Source organism: Chiloscyllium plagiosum, chromosome 1 (assembly GCF_004010195.1).
Source record: "Chiloscyllium plagiosum isolate BGI_BamShark_2017 chromosome 1, ASM401019v2, whole genome shotgun sequence".
Taxonomy (NCBI): domain Eukaryota; kingdom Metazoa; phylum Chordata; class Chondrichthyes; order Orectolobiformes; family Hemiscylliidae; genus Chiloscyllium; species Chiloscyllium plagiosum.
In genome coordinates, this window is record NC_057710.1 from 7,340,995 (window position 1) to 7,363,644 (window position 22,650).

The following is a 22,650-nucleotide window of genomic DNA, read 5'->3' on the forward strand; positions in this document are numbered from 1 at the left end:
TACGTGGCAAAGGTCCGGCCGACAGACCAGGGTTAGACCTGGCCTCCACTTCAGCTGGGGGCTGAAGGAGAAGGTGGGAGTTGGGTGGATGTTAAGACACTGGTTCGGAGAGCTACGGTTTGGGGAATGTGCTGGGATTAGGGACTGGAAAGTTGGCTTAGTTTGGGATGGGCTGGAGTTTCAGTGGGTTTGACAGTTTGAGCTATTTTGGATTTTTGGGATTAGCATGGTTTTGGAGGGAGTTGATTGGAACGTGCTTGAAGGAATTGGTTTGGGAGTATCTGGCTTTGGGAGATTAGTGGGGGGGGCTGTGTTTGGGGGATATGAGGGAATGTGTGGATTTGGGGAGATGCAGTAATTTGTGTTTAAGGCAGTTAGGATTGGAGTGGGTTATCAGGAAGAGCCCTGGGTGAGTTGTGGGAGTCAGGGTAGATTTTAGGGATGGGTTTGGGTTTGTGGCAGGGCCTGTGGGTAGAGATGAGGGCGGTTTGGGACATGTCAAATTGGAATGGAATGAGAGAAATTCCTGCTCGGCCTCCATCACTTCCATCTGGTTGGAAGTTTCCAATCTCACGGGGTGTTTCAGTAATTGTTGCCCTTCTTCAAAAAATGACTGGTTTGTTAGCAACTGAGTAACATGTGAAGCCATGTCAGAGGGCATTTAGGAGCTCCCCTCCCCCCCGCCCCCACCACCTATTGGTGAGGGAGTGGGATCACAGAGATCCAGACTAGGTAAAGCTAGCAGATCCCCATCTATAAAGGATCAGGTGAACCAAGTGGGAATTTACAACAAGTCGCCACCTTCACCTCCTTCGGGGGGTGGTGGCCTAATGGTATTATCACTGGGCTGTTAATCCAGAGACCCAGATAATATTCTGGGGACCCAGGTTCAAATCCTGCCATGGCAGATGGTGGAATTTGAACTCCATCAAGAAAAAATCTGGAATTAACATTTTAGTGATGACTACAAATCCATTGTCGATCGTTGGAAAAACCCATCTAGTTCACTAATGTCCTTTTGGGAAGGAAACTGCCATCCTTACCTGGTCTGGCCTACATGTGACTCCAGACCCACAGCAATGTGGTTGAATCTTAACTGGTGTCTGAGCAATTAGGGATGGGCAATAATTGCCAGCCTAGCCAGCAATGCCCTCGTCCCATGAATCAATAAAGGAGAAAATATTTTACACTGACACCTAGTCTTCATTTTCCCGTCACCTTGAACCAAAACTAAATTATTTAATTGAGATTCAAACTTATGTTCTGTGGATTGGTAGTCTAATCACCCACTGTACATGGGATGAATTAAGGAATTCTCCAATCGTCAACCATGATGGACTCCCGTGAGATGGGATGGTCTTCATCTGAACCATGCTGGGACCAGAGTCCTAGTGAATCGCATAACTAGGGCTCTACACAGGGCTTTAAACTAAATGGGGGGCTCAGTTATAGGGGAATTATTGGGATCAATTGCAAATTTCCAACTCCCCATTCCCTGGATTTTTGTTTTATTTTCGCGGGGGAGTTTGGGGGATGAGGAGGTAAGGGATGGGATGTTTGAGGGACAAGGCATTTGGGGAATGGAAGGTTTCCATGCTACAGCTGGGAAAGGGTGGGATATTCCAACAAAGCAATTCACTGCAGTTAATCCCATTGCAGATGGTGAGAAGGGCTCTGAGTCACGCCAGTACTGCCCCAACGAAGCCCTGAACTTGGCACTGGCTGACTGGGTAAAGGAAGTGAACAGACCTCTGTGCCCAAGTGAGTGAGTATGTGTGTGTTTTTGGAAGCTTCAGGCCGATTTGCTTAGAGTTTACGAGGTATTGTGGGGAAACAGGTAGGGTGGGTGGAGAGGAGCTGTCTCTCGGTTAAACGAGGGACACGCTCCAAATATTAGGTCCAGCCATTTCAGGAGTGAAATTTGGCAGTCTGTGCTTGCACACTCACAGGGTCATACAAAGGTCCAACAAGGTTTAATTTAACAGAAGGACAAGGAGCAAAGATAATGAATTGGAAAAGGGCCAATGTCAGTGGGTTAGAACAGATTTGTCCCGCGAATAAAACTCCGCGGGAAATTCAGTAATCGATCGATGGGTGGTCTTTTAAAGAGGAGGCTCGTTCACTCCAGCCTGGGGTTGGGCAAGCAAAAGCAGAGCTGCCTGGATGATGAGACAGTGAGATAGAGAGGACGGTGAACCAGAAAATGTGTGCATGTGGAAGATTCATAATGGAAGGGCAAATCAAAGCTGACCGTCAGAAATCCAGAGTGGGTGTGGAAGACGAGGCAAAGAGAGATTATGTGGAAAGCTAACATGAGAAAGGTATCAAATGGTTGATTTTCAATTTGGGATCACAAACCCAGATTCCAATGGGAAGGACGGTGGGACTAACTTCCTTGAATCGGTCTTTCCCACAGGTAGGCAGCTGCTTAAGGAGGCAAAAGAAGGACAGGTCAGGAGCAAACCTCATGATGTGGTTAGTCAGAATGGGGACGTTGAACCGAAGACTGAGAAGCCAAGTACAAGCGAGAGTGACTTACTTCCCCAGAGCAGCTCAGCGAAAGAGTTGGAGGTGGACAAAGCCAAAGAGTCATTGGGTGAGGAGACCCACAAGGCTCCGAAGATCGATGTTGGTCAACCAGTGGTAAAAAGTGAGAAGACTTCACCTTTTGGGCCAAGGGATTCTTTGAACGATAGCACTGACAAACTAAGAGATCAGTCAACGGGAACTGGTGACATTGACTATCAGAAATCTTCGGATGGGCCCCTTCCTCACGCTGAGGTTCAGGGGGTGTCAGAGCAGGACAGGGTTGAGGGCAAGGGCCCTCTTTCTCCCCAGGGAAGGGCACCACTCCTCGCGGGCACCTTGACCCTGGCCAATCTGCAGCTGATGGTGGACCTCTTTTACCTGCCCTATGAACATGGAGAGGAGACAGCTGGCCTCCTCCGGGAGTTCCACTGGCTCAAGGCCAACAGTGACTTTGTTAGCGCAAACGCCAAGATGGAGCTGAAGAAGGTGAGTGAGTGAACGTGAAGGCTGGGGCTGGAGTGGGGAGCACCATTAAGGTGCACAGAGAGAAGCTTAGAACACAGAAGGTTTATGGGACATTGGCACCAGTACTCGGAAAGATGGGAACTGTTCCGATGGGATGGTCTTCGTCTGAACCGTGCTGGGACCAAAGTCCTAGCGAATCACATAACTAGGGCTGTACATGGGGTTTTAAACTAAATGGGGGAGGTTAGTTATAGAAGAAATTGAAAACTGAATTAAAGGAGGAGGTAAGAGTGCAGAACTCAGGAGAGATTATTAAAATCCCCAGCACAGACACAAATAGGACAGAGTGAATGGGAAGGGTTTGCAACCGAGCTTCAAGCACACTGGATAACCGCATGACAATAAGGAGAGGGACAGTTAATACAGGACTTGAAGGTGTTATACCTGAATGCACGCAGTAGAAGGTAAATGAGCTTGCGGCACGGATCGAAATTGGCAAGTATGACGTGGCTGGCATCACGGAGACATGACTGCAACTCTCTTTACGCGAGAGTTGTGAATGCATGGAATGTATTGCCAGCGGTGGTGGTGGAAGCAGAGTCATTAGGGATATTTAAGTGACTGCTGGACATGTACATGGATAGCAGTGAGTTGAGGGGGCTCGTAGGTTAGGTTATTTTATTTTACGTTAGGACTAATCCTCGGCACAACATCGTGAGCCAAAGGGCCTGTTCTGTGCTGTACTTTCTATGTTCTATGGATCAGGATTGGGGCTCGTAGGTTAGGTTATTTTATTTTACGTTAGGACTAATCCTCGGCACAACATCGTGAGCCAAAAAGGGCCTGTTCTGTGCTGTACTTTCTATGTTCTATGGATCAGGATTGGGAGCTGAATATTCAAGGATACGTACCCGACCGGACAGATCGGCAGGTGGGCAGAGGGGGTGGGGCTTCCTGATGAAGGCTTTTGCCCAAAACGTCGATTTTCTTGCTCCTCGGATGCTGCCTGACCTGCTGTGCTTTTCTAGCACCACTCTGATCTAAACTCTGGTTTCCAGCATCTACAGTCCTCACTTTTGCCTAGAGGGGGTGGAAGTGTATGGTAAACAGGACTAGGTCAGCATGGTTTCATCAAGGGGAAGTCGTGCCTGACAAATCTGCTAGAATTCTTTGAGGAAGTAACGGTCAGGTTAGACCAAAGAGAGCCTATGGATGTTATCTACCTGGACTTTGACAAGGTGCCACACAGGAGGCTACTAAGTAAGATAAGGGCCCATGGTGTCAGAGGCAAGATGCTGGCATGGATGGAAGCTTGGCTGTCTGGCAGGAAGCAGAGTGGGGATAAAAGGGTCCCTCTCAGGATGGCAGCTGGGTAACAAGTGGTGTTCCGCAAGGCTCAGTGTTGAGACAACAACTTTTCACTTTATACATTAATGATCTGGATGAAGGAACTGAGGGCATTCTGGCTAAGTTTGCAAATGATACAGAGATAGGTAGAGGGACAGGTAGTATTGAGGAGGCAGGGAGGCTGCAGAAGGATTTGGACAAGTTAGGAGAGCAGGCAAAGGAGAGCCAATGGAGTACAATGTGGGAAAGTGTAAGGTCATGCGCTTTGGTAGGAAGAATAGAGGCATCACTGTCTTGACTGATTACCTTTGAGAAGTTTCTAGAAAGTTACTACTAAAATCAGTCACATGATTATAGTAGCCATCTTTGTGAAGCTGTTTAATGTTTTTAAAGCAGTGACTAAATACACAGATATATATCTAAAACCAGGACTTAGCAATTGCTTTTTTAACTCCATGCATGATAATTAACAGAAAAAAAAATAATTTGTTTATAAAAGCTCTAACAATTAAAAGCTGAACAAACCAATTTTCAGTGCCAGAGAGGTCATTTATAGTAAAGAAGCCTTATTACAGAGACTGAAATTCACCAACCCAGACCTTATAGTTAGTTTAGTTTGTAATCACTATGCAACTATTTGAATTGCAGATTATTTAATATACTTTATGGTAAATCCAATAGCAATGTCTGGTTTGTAGAGTTAATGGTGGATTGGCACATCCTACCTGTAACTTTGGGGTTTTCATGTGGAATCACCTCCTAAGAAGTTGCTTTTTGTGCACAAATACAGATAAATGCTGCCAGTCATGTTGTTCTTTTGACAGTAAATTCTAACCCAATATTTCATAATGCAAATGGCTGGGTCAATGGCTTTAGGGATGGTAAAATATTGTATGCATCTCAAGCAATTTGTGTGAATGGGCAGATCTACATATTGCACATATAGGAGCTGAGAAATGCATGTAATTACTTCAGTAAATGTGTAGTTTTAAACAGAATAAATGATTTGACATCCATGATGGTTCTTGCGTAGTTGCAACCACTTATGTTGTTTAACCCAATTTGATGCTCAAGTGCTGCGATTCTGCACATTGCATCCCCAAGGGAGTGAGAACGCTGATTTCTGAGTGCTAACAAATAAGTCATTTGAATTAATTATGAAGTCGAGTTGATGGCAATTCCAAGGATATGGGGGGTGGCTCAGTAGTTAGCACTGCTGCCTCACAGCACCAGGGACCCAGGTTCGATTCCAGCCTCGGGCTGTGTGGAGTTTACACATCCTTCCCGTGTCTGCATGGAATTCCTCTGGGTGTCCTGGTTTCCTCCCACAATCCAAAGATGTACAGGTCAGATGAATTGGCCAGGCTAAATTGTCCATAGTGTTGGTTAGGTGGATTAGTCAGGGGTAAATATAGGTTGGGGAGGGTGGGTTACTCTTTGGAGGGGTCAGTGTGGACTTGTTGGGCCAAAGGGCCTGTTTCCACACTGTAGGGATTCTATGAATGAATAATGTTAAATCAATATTTCTGTCAGCACATATTGAAAACAGTTGTTTCTATTGTCAAAATATATTAAGCAAAACTTGCTACGTTTGTTACATTGTCTATCTTTGTTGCAGACACCTTTTGAAATTCTATGGATAGAATCCATGGGGATTTGCCAGTACTTCCAGATAGAGGAGCCAATTGGTTTGAAAACCACTGTGCTGTTTTGTACCATCTGCAGGTTTCTGTAACTAAGAGATCTTCTAGTTATAACAGTGTGTGGCTTGCCAATGTTGCACATTGCATTAAAAAATGCATAAAAGTCAGAATTTGACCAGTGACAACAGTCTTCTGACAATTACACTATACCTTCAACATTAAGCAAGTACTGAGCTGCAAGTGTTGGTACTGATGAAACATCTACTGGCACTTTGCCCTATTTATTTTCTGCTTAACAGCTCACTGGAGCTGTTTGGACTTACATGTTACTGTTAATTATATTTTCTGGTTGACAGCTTAATGGAATTTAGAATGTAGGAAGTTGTTGCCCTGCAATTGACTATGAACAACCATTGTGGGCATTGTTGATAAACCTGACACAATTTCAAGAATTGTAGTTTAACTTAAACTCAATACAGTCTGAACTTCTTCTGGTTGGAAACCAGCCTTTAAATCTTCAGGACATAGCTCATGAAAAAAAAAATCATGAGTCCTGAGACCAATTTGTCTTTATATATATATATATATATATATATATATACACACATAGACTCAATTCAACTCAGTCAGCGAACGCCCCATCAATCTGCTGTCGATCATCAGTAAAGTGATGGAAGGTGTCATCAACAGTGCTATCAAGCAACACCTGCTCAGCAATAACCTGCTCAGTGATGCCCAGTTTGGCTTCCACCAGGGTCACTCAGCTCCTGACCTCATTACAGCCTTGGGTCAAACATGGACAAAAGAGCTGAACTCCAGAGGGGAGGGGAGAGGGACAGCCCTTACACCAAGGCTGCATTCGACTGAGTGTGGCATCAAGGACCATTGGAGTCTGACCTTGCACATAGGAAGATGATGTTGCAGGCCAGTCATCTCAGCTCGAGGACAGGAGCTACAGGATTTCCTCAGAATAATGTCCTAGACTCAACCATCTTCAGCTGCTTCATCAACGACCTTCTGCCCATCATACGATCAGAGGTGGGCTTGTTGATGATTGCACCATTCAGACACGGAAGCTGTCCATGTTCAAATACAACAAGATCTGGACAATATCCAGGGCTAGGTTAGGGTGGACCAGGCTGGCCTGGACTGAGCAGATCTAGGCTGGGCTAGTCTGGGGTGCCGTGAAATGGGTGGGCTGGATTGGACAGACCGAGATTGAGCTGAACTGGAATGGGCTGCATTGGAGTGGTCTGAGCTGGATTAGACTGAGCATAGCTCAACTGAACTGGACTGAGCTGAGGCTGGCTCAGCTGCCCTAGGTTAGGCAGCGATGGACTGGATTGACCTGACCAGTTTGGGCTGGACTTGATTAAACCAGATTGGACTGGGTTGCACTTGGTTGGGCTGGACTGGACTGAGCTGGGGCTGTAATGGACTTACTGGACTAGATGGAGTGGTTTGAACTAAGCTGGACTTGACTGGGATGGGCTAGACTGAGCTGGACTGGACTCATCTGGAATGGACTGGACTGGACTGGACTGGACTGGAATGTGCTGGGCTAGACTGAGCTGCACTTGGTTGGACTGGACTAGGCTAGTCTGGACTGGACTGACAGGAACTGGGCTGAGCTGAGCTGGATTGGACAGGTCTACTCTTTTTCCCGCTCCTCGGTTGCTGCCTGACCTGCTGTGCTTTTCCAGCACTGCTCTAATCTTGACTCTGATTTCCAGCATCTCTAAGTCCTCACTTTCGCCAGGTCTACTCTGCCCTTAGTTGGACTAAACTGGGTAGGACTGGATTGAACTGGACTGGACTGAGCTGGATTAATTTACATTGGAGTTGGCTGGGCTGGACTGGACTGAACTAGAGGACTGGGCTAATCTGGACTGGACTGAACTGTATTAATATGAATTGGACTGGGCTGAGCTGGGCTGACTGAGTGGGACTAGGTGGATTGGATTGGACTGGACTGTAATGAACTGAGCCCGGCTGGGTTGGGTTGATTTGAGCTGTACAGGAGCTGAGCTGATTAATGACATTGACCTGGCCCAGATCTAAAGCAAGCAGGAAGCTGGAGTTGGAACAAGGCGTCCACGCAAACCTGTGCAACTTCAAAGACAGGATTTCAGGAAGAGAGTAAGACTGGTCAGTGGGCACCGATCCAGGGATTCGGAAGAGGAAAAAGCAGGAATATCCCAAGTGGGCGGGTGCGAGGTGGGGGTGGTGCTGGTGAGGAGGGAATTCCTCCCCCCACTTGTCACGCCAAAGGTTCCACAGGGACAACCTGATCAGTCCGCAGCCTCAGTCAACACCAGTTTCCTTCATGGAAGTCAGGCAACGTACTGCCTGATTATCAATGACCCATCCTCAGCAGGAGGATGGAAGACTATCTCCCCCAGTAGGAAGGTCAGTAATTTATGATAACAGGCCAAGAAACACAGATGGGAAACGAGGAAAGAAAATACACACTGAATTGTTATGATTTGGGTTGCACGGTTTGGAAATAGAAGCTTTCAAAAGGTTCTTAGACAAATACATGATTATAATTGGAAAGAGTGTTCAGAGGCTGTCGAAATATTTTTGAAATAGAGCAGGGATAGGTCAGTTGGCCCTTTGAGCCTGCTAGGTCATTCAATGGCTGATCATCCAATACAGTCTCTGCTCCCATATTCTCCACATAATCCTTTTGATCCCTTCAGCCCTAAAATCCATATGGAGTCATAGAGTTGTATAGCACCGAAACAGACCCTTCGGTCCAACTCGTCCATGCTGACCAGATATCCCAACCCAATCTAGTCCCATTTGTCACCACTTGGCCCATATCCCTCTATACCCTTCCTGTTCATATACCCATCCAGATGCCTTATAAATGTTATAATTGTACCAGCCTCCACCACTTCCTCTGGCAGCTCATTCCATTCACCCTCTGCGTGAAAACATTGCCCCTTAGGTCCCTTTTATATCATTCCCCTCTCACCCTAAACCTATGGCCTCTAGTTCTGGACTCCCCCAGTCAAGGGAAAGGCCTTGTCTATTTGTCCTATCCATGCCCCTCATGATTTTATAAACCTCTATAAGGTCACCCCCCCCAGCCTCTGACCCTCCAGGGAAAACAGCCCCAGCCTGTTCAGCCTCTTTTTTGGATCCTTTCAGTTTTACAACATCCTTACTATAGGAGGGAGACCAGAATTACACACAATATTCCAAAAGTGGTGGAACCTATGTCCTGTACGGCTGCAACATGATCTCCTAAATTCTATGCTCAATGTACTGACTAATAAAGGAAAGCTTACTAAATGCCTTCTTCACTATCCGATCTACCTTGACTCAATGCCAAAAGGACAAGAGATAGCAACTGGGACTCATAGGGAAATGGAGAGAGTGGGAAATACAAGGAAAACATAGAAACCCAAGAGAAAGAAAACACAGAAAAAGCAAGACAGAGAGAGAGAGAGAGAGAAGGAAAAGATAAAAAGATTTGAAAGAGTGAGTTTAAAAACAGGTTTGAAGGATTGTAAATATCAGCAAAGAACAGGAAGGATATAATTGTACTGGGGTGGAAGTGCAGAAGAGATTCACCAGGACACTGCCTGCGATGGAGGAATTCAGTCAGGAACAGAGGTTGGATAAGCTTGGGTTGTTTTCTTTAGAGGGGAGTGCGTATAGAGGTGTATAAGATTATGAAGTTAAAAATCACACAACACCAGCTTATAGTCCAACAGGTTTAATTGGAAGCACTAGCTTTCAGAGCGCTGCTCCTTCATCAGGTAGTTGTGGAGTATAAGATCGTAAGACACAGAATTTATAGCAAAAGTTTACAGTGTGATGTAGCTGGAATTATATATTGAAAAAGACCTGGACTGTTTACTAAGTGTCTCATCTTTTAGAATGTTAAAAATCACACAGCACCAGGTTATAGTCCAACAGGTTTAATTGGAAGCAGACTAGCTTTCGGAGCGTCACTCCTTCACCAGGTGGTTGTTGATGAAGGAGCGTCGCTCCGAAAGCTAGTGTGCTTCCAATTAAACCTGTTGGACTATAACCTGGTGCTGTGTGATTTATAACTTTGTACACCCCAGTCCAACACCGGCATCTCCAAATCTTTTAGAATGACCATGTTGGTTTCAGTTCTTTCATATGAAAATCACAGAACTCTTGGTAAAGTTACGTTCTCAGGTGAACTTTAACAATTGGTGTCATGTCGGCCCAGATAAGGTACTGAAGGTGTTAACTCCCTGTGAGGCTCTCTGTGCCACAACGGTCAGACTGAATCTAGTCTAAAATACAGATTTGCAGAATCTTACATGAATTCATGCAGATCTTGAGCAAAATGAGTACAACTCTGGCATCTCCAAACTAAAGGATTATGAGGTGCCTGGACAGGGCAAAGAGACAGCAGCTGTTCCTCTGGGTTGAAAGATCAATACCAAGGGGGCATCATTTTAAGTTGAAAGGCAGGAGGTTTAGAGGGGACCCTGAGGGTAAACATTTTCACTCAGAGGATTTTGGGTGGGGTCTGGAAGGCACTGCCTAGGAGGGGTGGTTGAGGCGGGAAAACACACAACCTTTAAAAAGTACTTGGATAAGCCTCATAAAATTTCCACAATACGAGCCCACTGTGGGGAGATGGGACTAGTGTAGATTTTGAGTATTTTTTTTGCAGACCCGACAGACTAAAGATCCTGTTTTGTATTCTCCGATTTTATGATTCCGTGATAAAATCTTGTGAAGGAAAGGGTAAGCAAAAGACAAGATGGTAAGGGAAGGTGAAAAGAAAATGAAACAAGGATAACCGAATAAAGACAGGATGAGAAAGCGAGAGCCGATGGAGTACAATGTGGGAAAGTGTGAGGTCATGCGCTTTGGTAGGAAGAATAGAGGCATGGGCTAGTTTCTAAATGGGGAGAAAATTCAGAAGTCTGAAGTGCAAAGGGACTTGGGAGTTCAAGTCCAGGATATTCTCAAGGTAAACTTGCAGGTTGAGTAAGTAGTTAGGGAAGCACATGCAATCATGGTATTTATTTTGACAGGACTTGAATATAAAAACAGGGATGTACTTCTGAGGCTCTATAAGGGTGTGGTCAGACCACATTTGGAGTATTGTGCGCAATTTTGGGCCCCATATCTCAGGACGGATGTACTAACCCTGGAGTGTGTTCAGAGGAGATTCACGAGAATGGTCCCAGGAATGAATAGCTTAACACACAAGGAACATGTGAGGACTCTGGGTTTACACCAGATGGAGTTTAGCAGGATGAGGGGGGATCTAATTGAAACTGACAGAATACTGAATGGCCTGGATAGATTAGATGTTGGGAAGATGTTTCCATTGGTAGGAGAGACCAGGACCCGAGGGTATAGCATTAGAGGAAAAGGAAGATCTTTTAGAATGGAGATAAGGAGAAACTTCTTCAGCCAGAAAGTGGGGTATCTATGGAATTCACTGCCACAGAACATTGTAGAGGGCAGGTCATTGGGTATATTTAAGACTGAGATCGATAGGTCCTTGAGTATCAAGGGGATCAAGATTATGGGGAGAAAGCGGCAGCCATGACTGAATGGTGGAGCAGACTCGATGGGCTGAATGGCCTAATTTCTGCTCCTATGTCTTATGGCTTTATGACCTTGTGATAAGGTGAACATTGGGCCCAGATACCTTCACTGTCCTTTTGAACTCTCCAGTTATCCCCACTTCCTCTGACTCTTTTGCTGCAGGAAACGATTTCTCCATCTTGACCATATCAAAGCCCTTCATGATTTTGAACATCTTTAATTAAGCTCCCGTTTCTGTCCCTTGCCTAGTCTTTTCTGTCTCTCCACAGAACTAAAATCCCTCCTGCTTCACAACTTAATTCTCCTCTGTATCTTCTCCAAGGCTTTGCTATCCAACCCAAATCATTGTGCCCAGATTAAAAAAAAAATTCATTGACAGGTCGTGGGTGTCGCTGGCTAGGTCATCATTTATTGTCTATCCCTCATTAGGTTCAGTTAATTTCATCAACCCCTGGGTTCAGTGAAGAGTCAAACCAGGTTGCTGTGGGTCTGGAGTCACATGTAGGCCAGACCAGGTAAGGATGGCAGTTTCCTTCCATAACTGACATTAGTGAACCAGATGGGATTTTCCTGACAATGGTTTCATGATCATCATTAGGCTTGCAATTCTCAGTATTTGTTGGATTCAAATTCTGCCATGATATGATTTGTGTACACAGCCTTACCTGGGTCTCTGGATGAATAGTTTACTGATGAAATGCCGTAACTCCCATTGTTTATGGGCAAAAGCTCTGCAGATGCTGGACTCCAAATTAGACAGGCAAGAGGCTGGAAGAACGCAGCAAGCCAGGCAGTATCAGGAGGTGGAGATGTTGACGTTTTGCTGAACAAGGGTTACACCTGAAATGTTGGCTTCTCCACCTCCTGATGCTGCCTGGCCTGCTGCGTTTTTCCAGCCTCTTGCCTATCTTCTTGATTAAGAGCTGGGTGGAGACCCGGCCTTTAGGTTCCATTGACAACTCCGTGGCCCAGTCCATAAGACATAGGAGTGGAAGTAAGGCCATTCAGCCCGTCGAGGAGAAAGTGAGGTCTGCAGATGCTGGAGATCAGAGTTGAGAGTGTGTTGCTAGAAAAGAACAGCAGGTTAGGCAGCATCCAAGGAGCAGGAAAATCGACGTTTCGGGCTGGGGCCCTTCATCAGGAACTTGCTGCTCGGATGCTGCCTGACCTACTGTGCTTTTCCAACAACACACTCTCTATTCGCCCCATCGAGTCCACTCCGCCATTCAATCATGGCTGATGGGCATTCCAATGCCGCACTCTCCCTGTATCCCTTAATTTCTTGCGAGATTAAGAATTTATCAATCTCTGCCTTGAAGACATTTAAAGTCCCAGCCTCCACTGCGCTCTGTGGCAATGAATACTACCGGCCAGCCACACTCTGGCTGAAGAAATGTCTCCTCATTTCCGTTCTAAATTGACCCTCTCTAATTTTAAGGCTGTGCCCAAGGGTCCTAGTCTCCCCGCCTGACGGAAAAAAATTCCCGGTGTCCACCCTTTCTAAGCCATGCATTATCTAGTAAGTTTCTATTAGATCTCCCCATAACCTTCTAAACTCTAATGAATACAATCTCAGGATCCTTAGCCATTCATCATATGTTAGGCCTACCATTCCAGGGATCATCCGTGTGAATCTCTGCTGGATACGCTCCAGTGCCAGTATGTCCTTTCTGAGGTGAATGACAACATGGAGAAATTGAGGGTGGGAGGTGTGGGGAGGAAGGGAGTTCAGGGAGCAGAGTAACTTGAGTGGGGGATGCATTGCGAGCAGCTCTAGGTACTCTCAGGTTACCTAGGTGAGGGTCGAGGTGGTGAGGGGAATGGAAAATGCTAAGGTCAGGATTGGGAGGTCAGGGTTATCAGAGCAGGGAGATGAGCAATGGGCTGGAGAGATTTGGTCACTGGAGGTCATAGCACGGAAGAAAAAGACCCTTTGTCCTGTCACACCCACAACTCTCTCACAAAGAGAAACAAATGTTCAGCATCTATCCTGAAATAGTCATAGAGGTCAAAAGCACAGAAAAAGGCTCTTCACTCCATCACACCTCTGCTGGTCAAAAACAACCACACCTAACTTATTCTAACCCCATTTTCCAGCACTAGGCACATAGCCTTGGCATTGCAAGTGCACATCTCAATATGTGAACAATGTGATGAGGATATCTGCCTCTCCCACCATTACAGGCACTCAGTTCCACATTCCCATCACTGGGACAAAATGAGGACTGCAGATGCTGGAGATCAGAGTCGAGAGTGTGGTGCTGGAAAAGCACAGCTGGTCAGGCAGTATCAGAGGAGCAGGAGAATTGACATTTCGGGTAAAATGCCCTTAATCAGGAATGAGGCTGTGAGCCGAGGGAGTGGTGAGATACCCCCAAAAGGCCTCCTTTAAAGACCACAATTTCCCCTCACACGTGGTCGTTGAAGCCCTTCAGCGCATCTCATCCACTTCTTGCACCTCCACCCTCGAACCTTACCCCTCCAACTGCTACAAGGACAGAACCTCCCCCCGGTCCTCACCTTTCACCTCACAACCTCCACATACATCGCATCATCCGACGCCATTTCGCCACCTAGAAATGGATCCCACCACCAGAGATATAGTTCTTTCTCTACCCCACCCGCTTTCCGTAAAGACCATTCGCTCCATGATTCCCTCATCAGGTCCACACTCCCCACCAACTCACCGGCACCTTCCCCTGCCACTGCAGGAATTGCAAAGCCTGTGCCCGCACCTCTTCCCTCACCTCTGTTCAAGGCACCAAAAGAGCCCTTCCACATCTGCAAAGTTTCACATCAAAGTTTCATCTGCATTTCCACACATGTCATTTATTGTATCCGTTGCTCCTGATGCGGTCTTCTCTACATTGGGGAGACAGGACGCCTACTTTGCAGATCACTTCTGAGAACATCTCTGGGACACCCGCACCAACCAACCCCACCAACCTGTGGCCGAACACTTCAACCCACCGCACCCCCACTCAACTCCGCCAAGGCCATCCTCCATCGCCACTCCCTCACCACCCGACGCCTGGAGGAAGAACACCTCATCTTCCACCTGGGACCCTCCAACCTCATGGTATCAATGTTGACTTCACCAGTTTCCTCATTTCCCCACCGCCCTACCTTACCCCAGTTCCAACCTTCCAGCTCAGCAGCACTCTTGTGACCTGTCCTACCTATCCATCTTCCTTCCCATCTATCCGGTCAACCTTTCCCTCCGACCTATCACCTTTACCTCCATCCACCTATTGCACTCTCAGCTACCTTCCCCCCACCCCCCTCAGTCTCCTTCCCATTTATCTCTCCTCCCCCTCTGCTCACAGTCTTATTCCTGATGAAGGGCTTTTGCCCGAAACATCGATCTCCACCTCCTCAGATGCTGCCTGACCTGCTGTGCCTATCCAGCATCACACTCTCGGCGCCAATTACACTTGACCCAGTGAGGAGTGAGACTTAATTTCCTTGTGGATTTTTAAAATAATCATGTCACGGGAGAGAGGGTGGGGAAAAGTTTGAGAAAGAACAAGGACTTCTTGTCTTCTGCATCACACCCCCAGAAATGTGCCCTTTATTTTATATTGTCTCTCAATGTCCTTCCTACCAGTGTCCCATCTTTCAGCTAAACCGTAGAACATACAATATCAGAGCAGAATTAGTCCATTTGGCCCATCAGTTCTGCTCCACTATTCGATCATGGCTGATTTATTTCAACACCCCATTCTCCTGCCTTCTCCTGTAACCCTGATCCAAGAACCTCTCTAGCTTTGTCTTAAATACACTTAATGACTTCTGTGGCAACGAGTTTCACAGATTCACCATTCTCTGGCTGAAGACATGCCTCATTAGCTCCGTTATAAAGTGTTATTCCTTCGCTCAGTGGCTGTGCCCTCAGGTCCTAGAGTCTCCTATCAGTGGTAACATCTTCTCCAAGTCCACTCTATCCAGGCCTCTCAGTATTCTGGAAGTTTCAATCAGATCTCCCCCACCCCAATCCTTCTAAACTCCATCAAGTACAGACACAGAGTCCTCAACCGTTCCTCATATGACAAGCCCTTCCTCTCCAGGATCTTTGTTGTAAACCTCCTCTGGACCCCCTCCAACACCAGTACATCCTTCCTTAGATACAGGTCCAAAACTGCTCACAATATTCCAAATGGGGTCTGACCAGAGCTTTATACAGCTTCAGCAGTACATTTCTGCTCTTGTTTTCTCACCCTCCTGAAATAAATGCTAACCTTGCATTTACCTTACTAACTGCCAACTGAACCTGCATGTTAACCTTAAGAGAATCCTGAACAAGGACTCCCAAGTCCCTTTGTGCTTCAGATTTCCAAAGCCTTTCCCTATTCAGAAAATGTCTACACCCCTCCTTTTTTTTCTTCTATCAGATCTATACATTGAATCCCAGCTACCATCTGACAGCTGAGTCCTTTTGAAGTTTGACACTGTCTTCCTCATGATTTGCAGTGCTTCCAGGTTTTGTGTCAACTGGACATTTTGAAAGTTTGTCCTTCACCCCAAGGTGCAGATCATGGATGCATATCAGGAAAAGCAAGGGCCCTAACACTGACCTCACAGAACTCCTCCACAAACTGATGTCCTGCTCGAAAAGCTTCCATTAACCATGACTCTGTTGTCACTCGACAACTCTGTATCCATGTTGCTATTATCCCTTTTATTCCATGAGACCTAATTGTGCTCACACGTCTGGTATGCAGCTCATTATCAGATGCCTTCTGGAAGTCCATGTACACCACATCAACAGCGTTACCTTCTACAACCCTCCCTATTGTATCTGTTAATCTGAGAGCTGTACTTAGGAAAAGCTTCAGATCTTAGACACAAAATTCGCCACTACCCTCACACCACCCCGATAGGAAAGGAAAAATAACTTTTTATTTTATTTAATTAATAGTGAGCACGTCACTGGCTAGGCCAAAACTTATTGCCCATTCTCAATGTCAAGAGTCAACCACGTTGCTGTGGGTCTGGAGTCACATGTAGGCCTGACCCAGTAAGGATGACAGATTTCGTTCCCTAAAGGACATTAGTGAACCAGATAGGTTTTCCCTCAATGAGTTACTGCTGATCTTCAGGCCCTTAAGTTAATTGAATTTAAATTCCATCATCACCATGGCAGGATTTGAACCTGGGTCTCCAGAACATTACTTGGGTCTCTGGATTAACAGTCCAGCAATAATGCCACAAGGCCACTGTTTCCCCTTGGTGTTGTTTAGCTCTGTGTGAGACAGGGACTGATTCAAGAGCTAACTGGATTGATGGGTGACTAAGGAGAGGGTTGGAGGAACGGGCTTTTTATTAAAAGGGCGTCATGGGTGTGTGGAGATCTTGTGACACAGAGGGCAGCGGTCCTGCCTCTCAACCAGAAACCCTAAGTTCAAATCTCATTGCAGGGTGTGATAGCCGTGGATAGTGCAATTGTAAAGAATCAATCCCTTGCAACACATGCCCTGGCAGTAAGAGCGGGAGACATGTCCAGTTAATTATTAAATTGAACTTCTGCCACCACTCTCCATAGCTCCAAATTAGAACATGTGCATGTTGTCACCTGAACTGTAACGCACAGGGGAATGAGATCAAAGCTTAGAGTCATAGAGATGTACAGCATGGAAGCAGGCCCTTCGGTCCAACCTATCCATGCCGACCAAATATCCCAACACAATCTAGTCCCACCTGCCAGCACTTGGCCCATATCCCTCCAAACCCTTCCTATTCATATACCCATCCAGATGTCTTTGTACCAGCCTCCACCACTTCCTCTGGCAGCTCATTCCATACACTTAATCAAGAAAGAACCTACTCTACTCATTTCTGCAGACTTTCTGTAGGCCACTTAAAACAATTAACTTATCTGATTCTGTGCTGTGAATTTCGCCCAAACAGTTCCTCCAAGATTAGTTGTGAATTTCACTGTTTGTTAATTTTCCCAGACGCACTCCGATGTCCAGTGATTCATGAATTCAAACATCAAAGGCAGTAACTGTGCAGGTTCTCTCTCTCTCTCTCTCTCTCTCCTGCACTGTCCTCATGATGTGCTTCCTTTGTCTGTTCTTCTCCCTTTTAAAACTGCTGTTGTTTTGACTTTTGTTTTCCCCAAAGTTCCAAAACAATGCAACAGCATATAAAACAGTAATTGCTGCTCCTGGAATTCAAGGAAATCACCTCCAACACCTAAAATACCTCAAAAAAAGGAGCAGCTGTTACAGCCAGAAATTTTTCCCGTCCTCCAATTTGGATTCCCCAGAATCCTTGTTGATTAAGGGCAAGCTAGGGTGAGACCGATGGACATGAATCGGATGGAAAGAGGGAGTGACATCGATGAGGTTTTGATTAAAAGAAGGAGGTGGTTGGAATGAAGTTGAACAATGAGTAAGAAGGAAGTGCTGGAGGGAGGGGTAAAACGAGAAAGGATTTGGGGTGCGAGAATTTGAGATGGTGCAGGCTAACAGAGTGGAGCTAGCTGTGCTGAATAACAGCCCTGTGACCTGTTCTCCACCTGTCTCGTTGTCACAGGGGGAGGAGTGGAGAGCCCGGGCATCTGCTTTCCAGCTGGCGTGTGATAGGATCGACCAACTCTTTCGACAATTCATGAGCAGCTCCAACAGGGCAATAGTCTACGACCTTTACCCCTACCTCTGGGACATCAGGAACACACTTGTGGTTGCCAAGGCCTTTGTGATGTGGCTGGGTGAGTGAGAGACTCCATTGCATTGTTTGTGCTCAAGACCCAGGAAGGGGGCAGTGCTCCAGGGGGACTGTGTGGTAACATTGGCTTTGGGTTTGCATGTGAGCCCTAGGGAGTCACTTTCAGTATCAGGCAGGGGTAGTAGCAAACAGTGTAACCAGTTCATCTTTCACAATATTTACTGTCCAAAGGAATAGTTAATAATATAAGCAAAGGGCTTCAACAACAGTCATTCAATAAGATCATAGCTGTTCTGTTTGTGGTCTCAGGTTTCCCTGTTCAGTCTATCAAAAATCTATTTCACTTTGTCTATAAGCAATAACCCTTCTAAATATACTTCAACACACACCGACAGACGCAGACATGTGTGCACACTCACACACAGATGCACACATAAACACACGCACACAGATAGATGTGTACACAGACAGATGCACACACAGACACGTGCACACACAGACACATGCAGACAGACAGATGCGCACATAGACACGTGCACACAGACAGATACACATGCACAGACAGACGCACAGACAGACACATGCACAGACAGACACATGCACAGTTGCACACATAGACACGTGCCAACAGACAGACATACACGCGCAGACAGATGCACGCAGTTAGGCGCAAACACAGACACGTGCACATAGACACAGACACGCGCACGTAGACAAATGTGGACATAGACACACACACAGACAGACACACGGTCACAGACATGCGCACATAGACAGATGTGGACACAGACACGCGCACAGATACGTGGACACACACACACACACACACACACACACACAGGCACACGGTCACAGACATGCACACATAGACACACAAATGCATACAGACGCGAGGACACAGGCAGACGTGCAGACAGGCAGAAGCGCGCACGGACAGACGCGCACACGGACAGACACACTGACACACAAACACAGATGGATGCACACAGATGCAAATGCACACACAGATGAGCACGCACACATTCACGCACAAACAAACAGGTACTCAGGCATACAAACTTATGGGAAAAGAAAATACTTTCTCTGCAGAGATTAACTTTGGGGAGAAAACAACTTTGGCCAATAATTCTTAGTTTTTGAACAGTCGACTATAGGATCATAGAGCTATACAACTCATCCATTCGTACCAGCTGTTCTAAAGTAATCTAGTCCATTTGCCAACATTTGGCCCCAATCCCTCTAAACCCTTCCTATACATGTACTTATCCAGATGTCTTTCAAATGTTGTAATTATGCCAGCCTCCACCAGTTCGCCTGGCAGACAAAATGAGAATACTTGAAATATTCAAGATGGCAATCAGTTGGCATCCTGGCACATATAATTGACCGTCTCAAAACAGAAGACCGTTGTTACTGGGGCATTTGCAGATGCAATTCATTCAGGAATTGTGAGGAAAACCTGTTTGTGGCTTTTCCGGAGCCCAGCTGGGCTGCAGTGGACCCTCAATAAGGGTGTCACAGAAGGTTTCGTGGTGACTGCCTCAGCAGACTATACTCCAACTGAATTCCTAAATATATCACAATAACCACAGCTCTTGACCGCCATAGACCCAGACATGTGACTTTCAATAAATCCAGCAATTAAGTGAAGATGTGGACTTGATGTAAATCCAGCGGCTGTCCACTTAGCTGCAATGTTACTTAGCTTGATTTCCAATAAGTATTTTTTAACAAAATATGCCCCATTGCCCTTTCATTGATCCCCTATCTAGAAAGAAATTTCCAGGTGTCTCATTAATTTTCAAATGAAGCACTGTCCACAATCCTTTACATCTGAATGCTTTAAAAAAAACGCAATGGAACATCTTACTAGCAGTGGAGAGCAGGGTAGTGGCTGTTATGGGAATTAACATGGTGATAACTCTACACGCCTGTAACGATCTCTTGTTAATAATGAATTATTGTTCCCTAGATGGCAGAATCGAGAGGGACACCTACTCATTCAACTCCTGGATGAACTGTTTCCAGTGTGAGTGGAGTTTTAATAACATCATAACTCTCGTTGCGGTTGCAGAGATGTGGACTCAATAGCAATAATTTGCTCTTTATGAAACATTAGCACAGTAAGACACCTCAAGTTGTGCTACAGGAGAGTTTGTTTTTGGTTTCTTTATTTGACCATGGGATTTGAGCATCACTAGCTTGGCCAGCATTTGTTGCATATCCCAAATCTATCGGGTATGATTCTTTGAGAGCTTGCTGTGTACACACTGCGACTGTGCTCCCCCCTTCAGCAACATCACAGAAGCAGAGAAGTTAATCAATTCTGGTCTCCTTCCTATTGGAAAGATGTTGTGAAACTTGAAAGGGTTCAGATAAGGTTTACAAGAATATTGCCAGGGTTGGAGGATTTGAGCTATAGGGAGAGGCTGAACAGGCTGGGGCTGTTTTCCCTGGAGTGTCGGAGGCTGAGGGGTGACCTTATAGAGGTTTACAAAATTATGCATGGATAGGATAAATAGGCAAAGTCTTTTCCCTGGGGTCGGGGAGTCCGGAACTAGAGGGCATAGGTTTAGGGTGAAAGGGGAAAGATATAAAAGAGACCTAAGGGGCAGCTTTTTCGCACAGAGGGTGGTACGTGTATAGAATGAGCTGCCAGAGGATGTGGTGGAGGCTGGTACAATTGCAACATTTAAGAGGCATCTGGATGGGTATATGAATAGGAAGGGTTTGGCGGGATATGGGCCGGGTGCTGGCAGGTGGGACTAGTTTGGGTTGGGATATCTGGTCGGCATGGACGGGTTGGACTGAAGGGTCTGTTTCCATGCTGTACATCTCTATGACTCTTAACAGGCCATGTACCTCCAACATACTTAATTTGGCTGTAAAATGACTTCTGATGCAAACCTCTTATATTGATCGGGATTAAAAGATTAATATCACTTAGCAAGAGCAATAATCACAGTATAGGCAATTTAACATCGGGGAGGTGATAGCACAGTGGTATTATCTCTGGATTGTTAGTCCAGATAGCCAGGTTATGTTCTGGGGACCCAGGTTCAAATCCCGCCATGGCAGAGGGTGAAATTTGAATCCCACCAAAAAAACTGGGAATCCGAGTATAACGATGACCATGAATCATTGTCAGGAAAATCCATCTGGTTCACTAATGCCCTTTAGTAAAGGAATTCTGCCACCCGTTACCTGGTCTGGCCTACACATGACTCCAGACCCACAGCAATATGATTTATTCTAAGCGGCCCTCTGGGCAATTAGGGATGGGCTGGTCTGGCCAGAGATGTCCTCATTTCGTGAATGAATTTTTTTAAAAAAGTATTGGTTATGTCTGGGGTTCAGTGTTTGGTGAGGTAAAAGATGGAGTGATATGGAAGCAGCTCATTGCAGCAACTATATTCTTGTGTGCTTTCCCCACATTTCCCTGGTTATTGGGGAATCATGGCAGCCAATGAGATTCAGAAGAGCAGGATTCCACTAAGATGCATCGTCTATTTTCATTTACATCTCCAGTAGACTTCTGGCTTCTTTCCTTGTCATTCCTGCCTTGTGATGTCTCCTTACCTTGTCTTTAAGAGCGAATTAATGTTTCAGGACCTCCTTTACTGTGTGTCATAATACTCCAACTCTGCATCGCATTTATTCTGCTGTGGGACTGCAAACTGCACTTACAGAGTCATAGAACATAGAAGAATACAGCGCAGTACAGGCCCTTGGGCCCTCGATGTTGCGCCGATCCAAGCCCACCTAAACTACACTAACCCACTATCCTCCATATACCTATCCAATTCCCTCTTAAATGCCCATAAAGAGGGAGAGTCCACCACTGTTACTGGCAGGGCATTCCATGAACTAACGACTCGCTGAGTGAAGAACCTACCCCTAACATCAGTCCTATATCTACCCCCCCATCTGTTTTTTTTTGTGCCAAAACGTGGCGAGCTGTCTCACAGACTCGTCAAGGAACAGCCTGACATAGTCATACTCACAGAGTAACCCCTTACAGATAATGGCCAGACACCACCATCACCATCCCTAGATAGACAGTGTGATGATGGAAAAGCACAACAGGTCAGGCAGCATCCAAGGAGCAGGAGAATCGACGTTTCGAGCCGAAGCCTTTCATCAGCCTGACCTACTGTTTTTTTCCAGCACCACACTCTCGGCTCTGATCTCCAGCATCTGCAGTCTTCACTTTCTCCTGAAATCTCTGGATATGTCCTGTCCCACCAGCAGGACAGACCAGGCAGAGGTGATGGCACAGTAGTGTACACACAGGAACCATTTGCCCTGGGAGTACTCATGGACACCAGGAAGTCTCATGGCTCCTGCTGATTACCACGTACCGTGCTCCCATGGCTTATGAATCAGTGCTCCTCCATGTTGAATAACACTTGGAGGAAGCACGGAGACAATAAAATGGTGA

General features: G+C 46.0%; 1 protein-coding gene across 6 annotated transcripts in view; it reads left to right on the top strand.

The window, feature by feature from the left end:
- Positions 1-22,650, top strand: part of si:dkey-183c6.8 (protein O-GlcNAcase) — an 82,392-nt gene that overhangs the window by 32,041 nt on the left and 27,701 nt on the right. For all 6 annotated transcript variants that reach the window (XM_043692605.1, XM_043692331.1, XM_043692151.1 and 3 more), the window contains 4 exons: positions 1,660-1,761; positions 2,417-3,015; positions 18,078-18,252; positions 20,182-20,238. In XM_043692605.1, the coding sequence (XP_043548540.1) occupies positions 1,660-1,761; positions 2,417-3,015; positions 18,078-18,252; positions 20,182-20,238 (933 nt within the window). The remainder of the gene's footprint in view (positions 1-1,659; positions 1,762-2,416; positions 3,016-18,077; positions 18,253-20,181; positions 20,239-22,650) is intronic.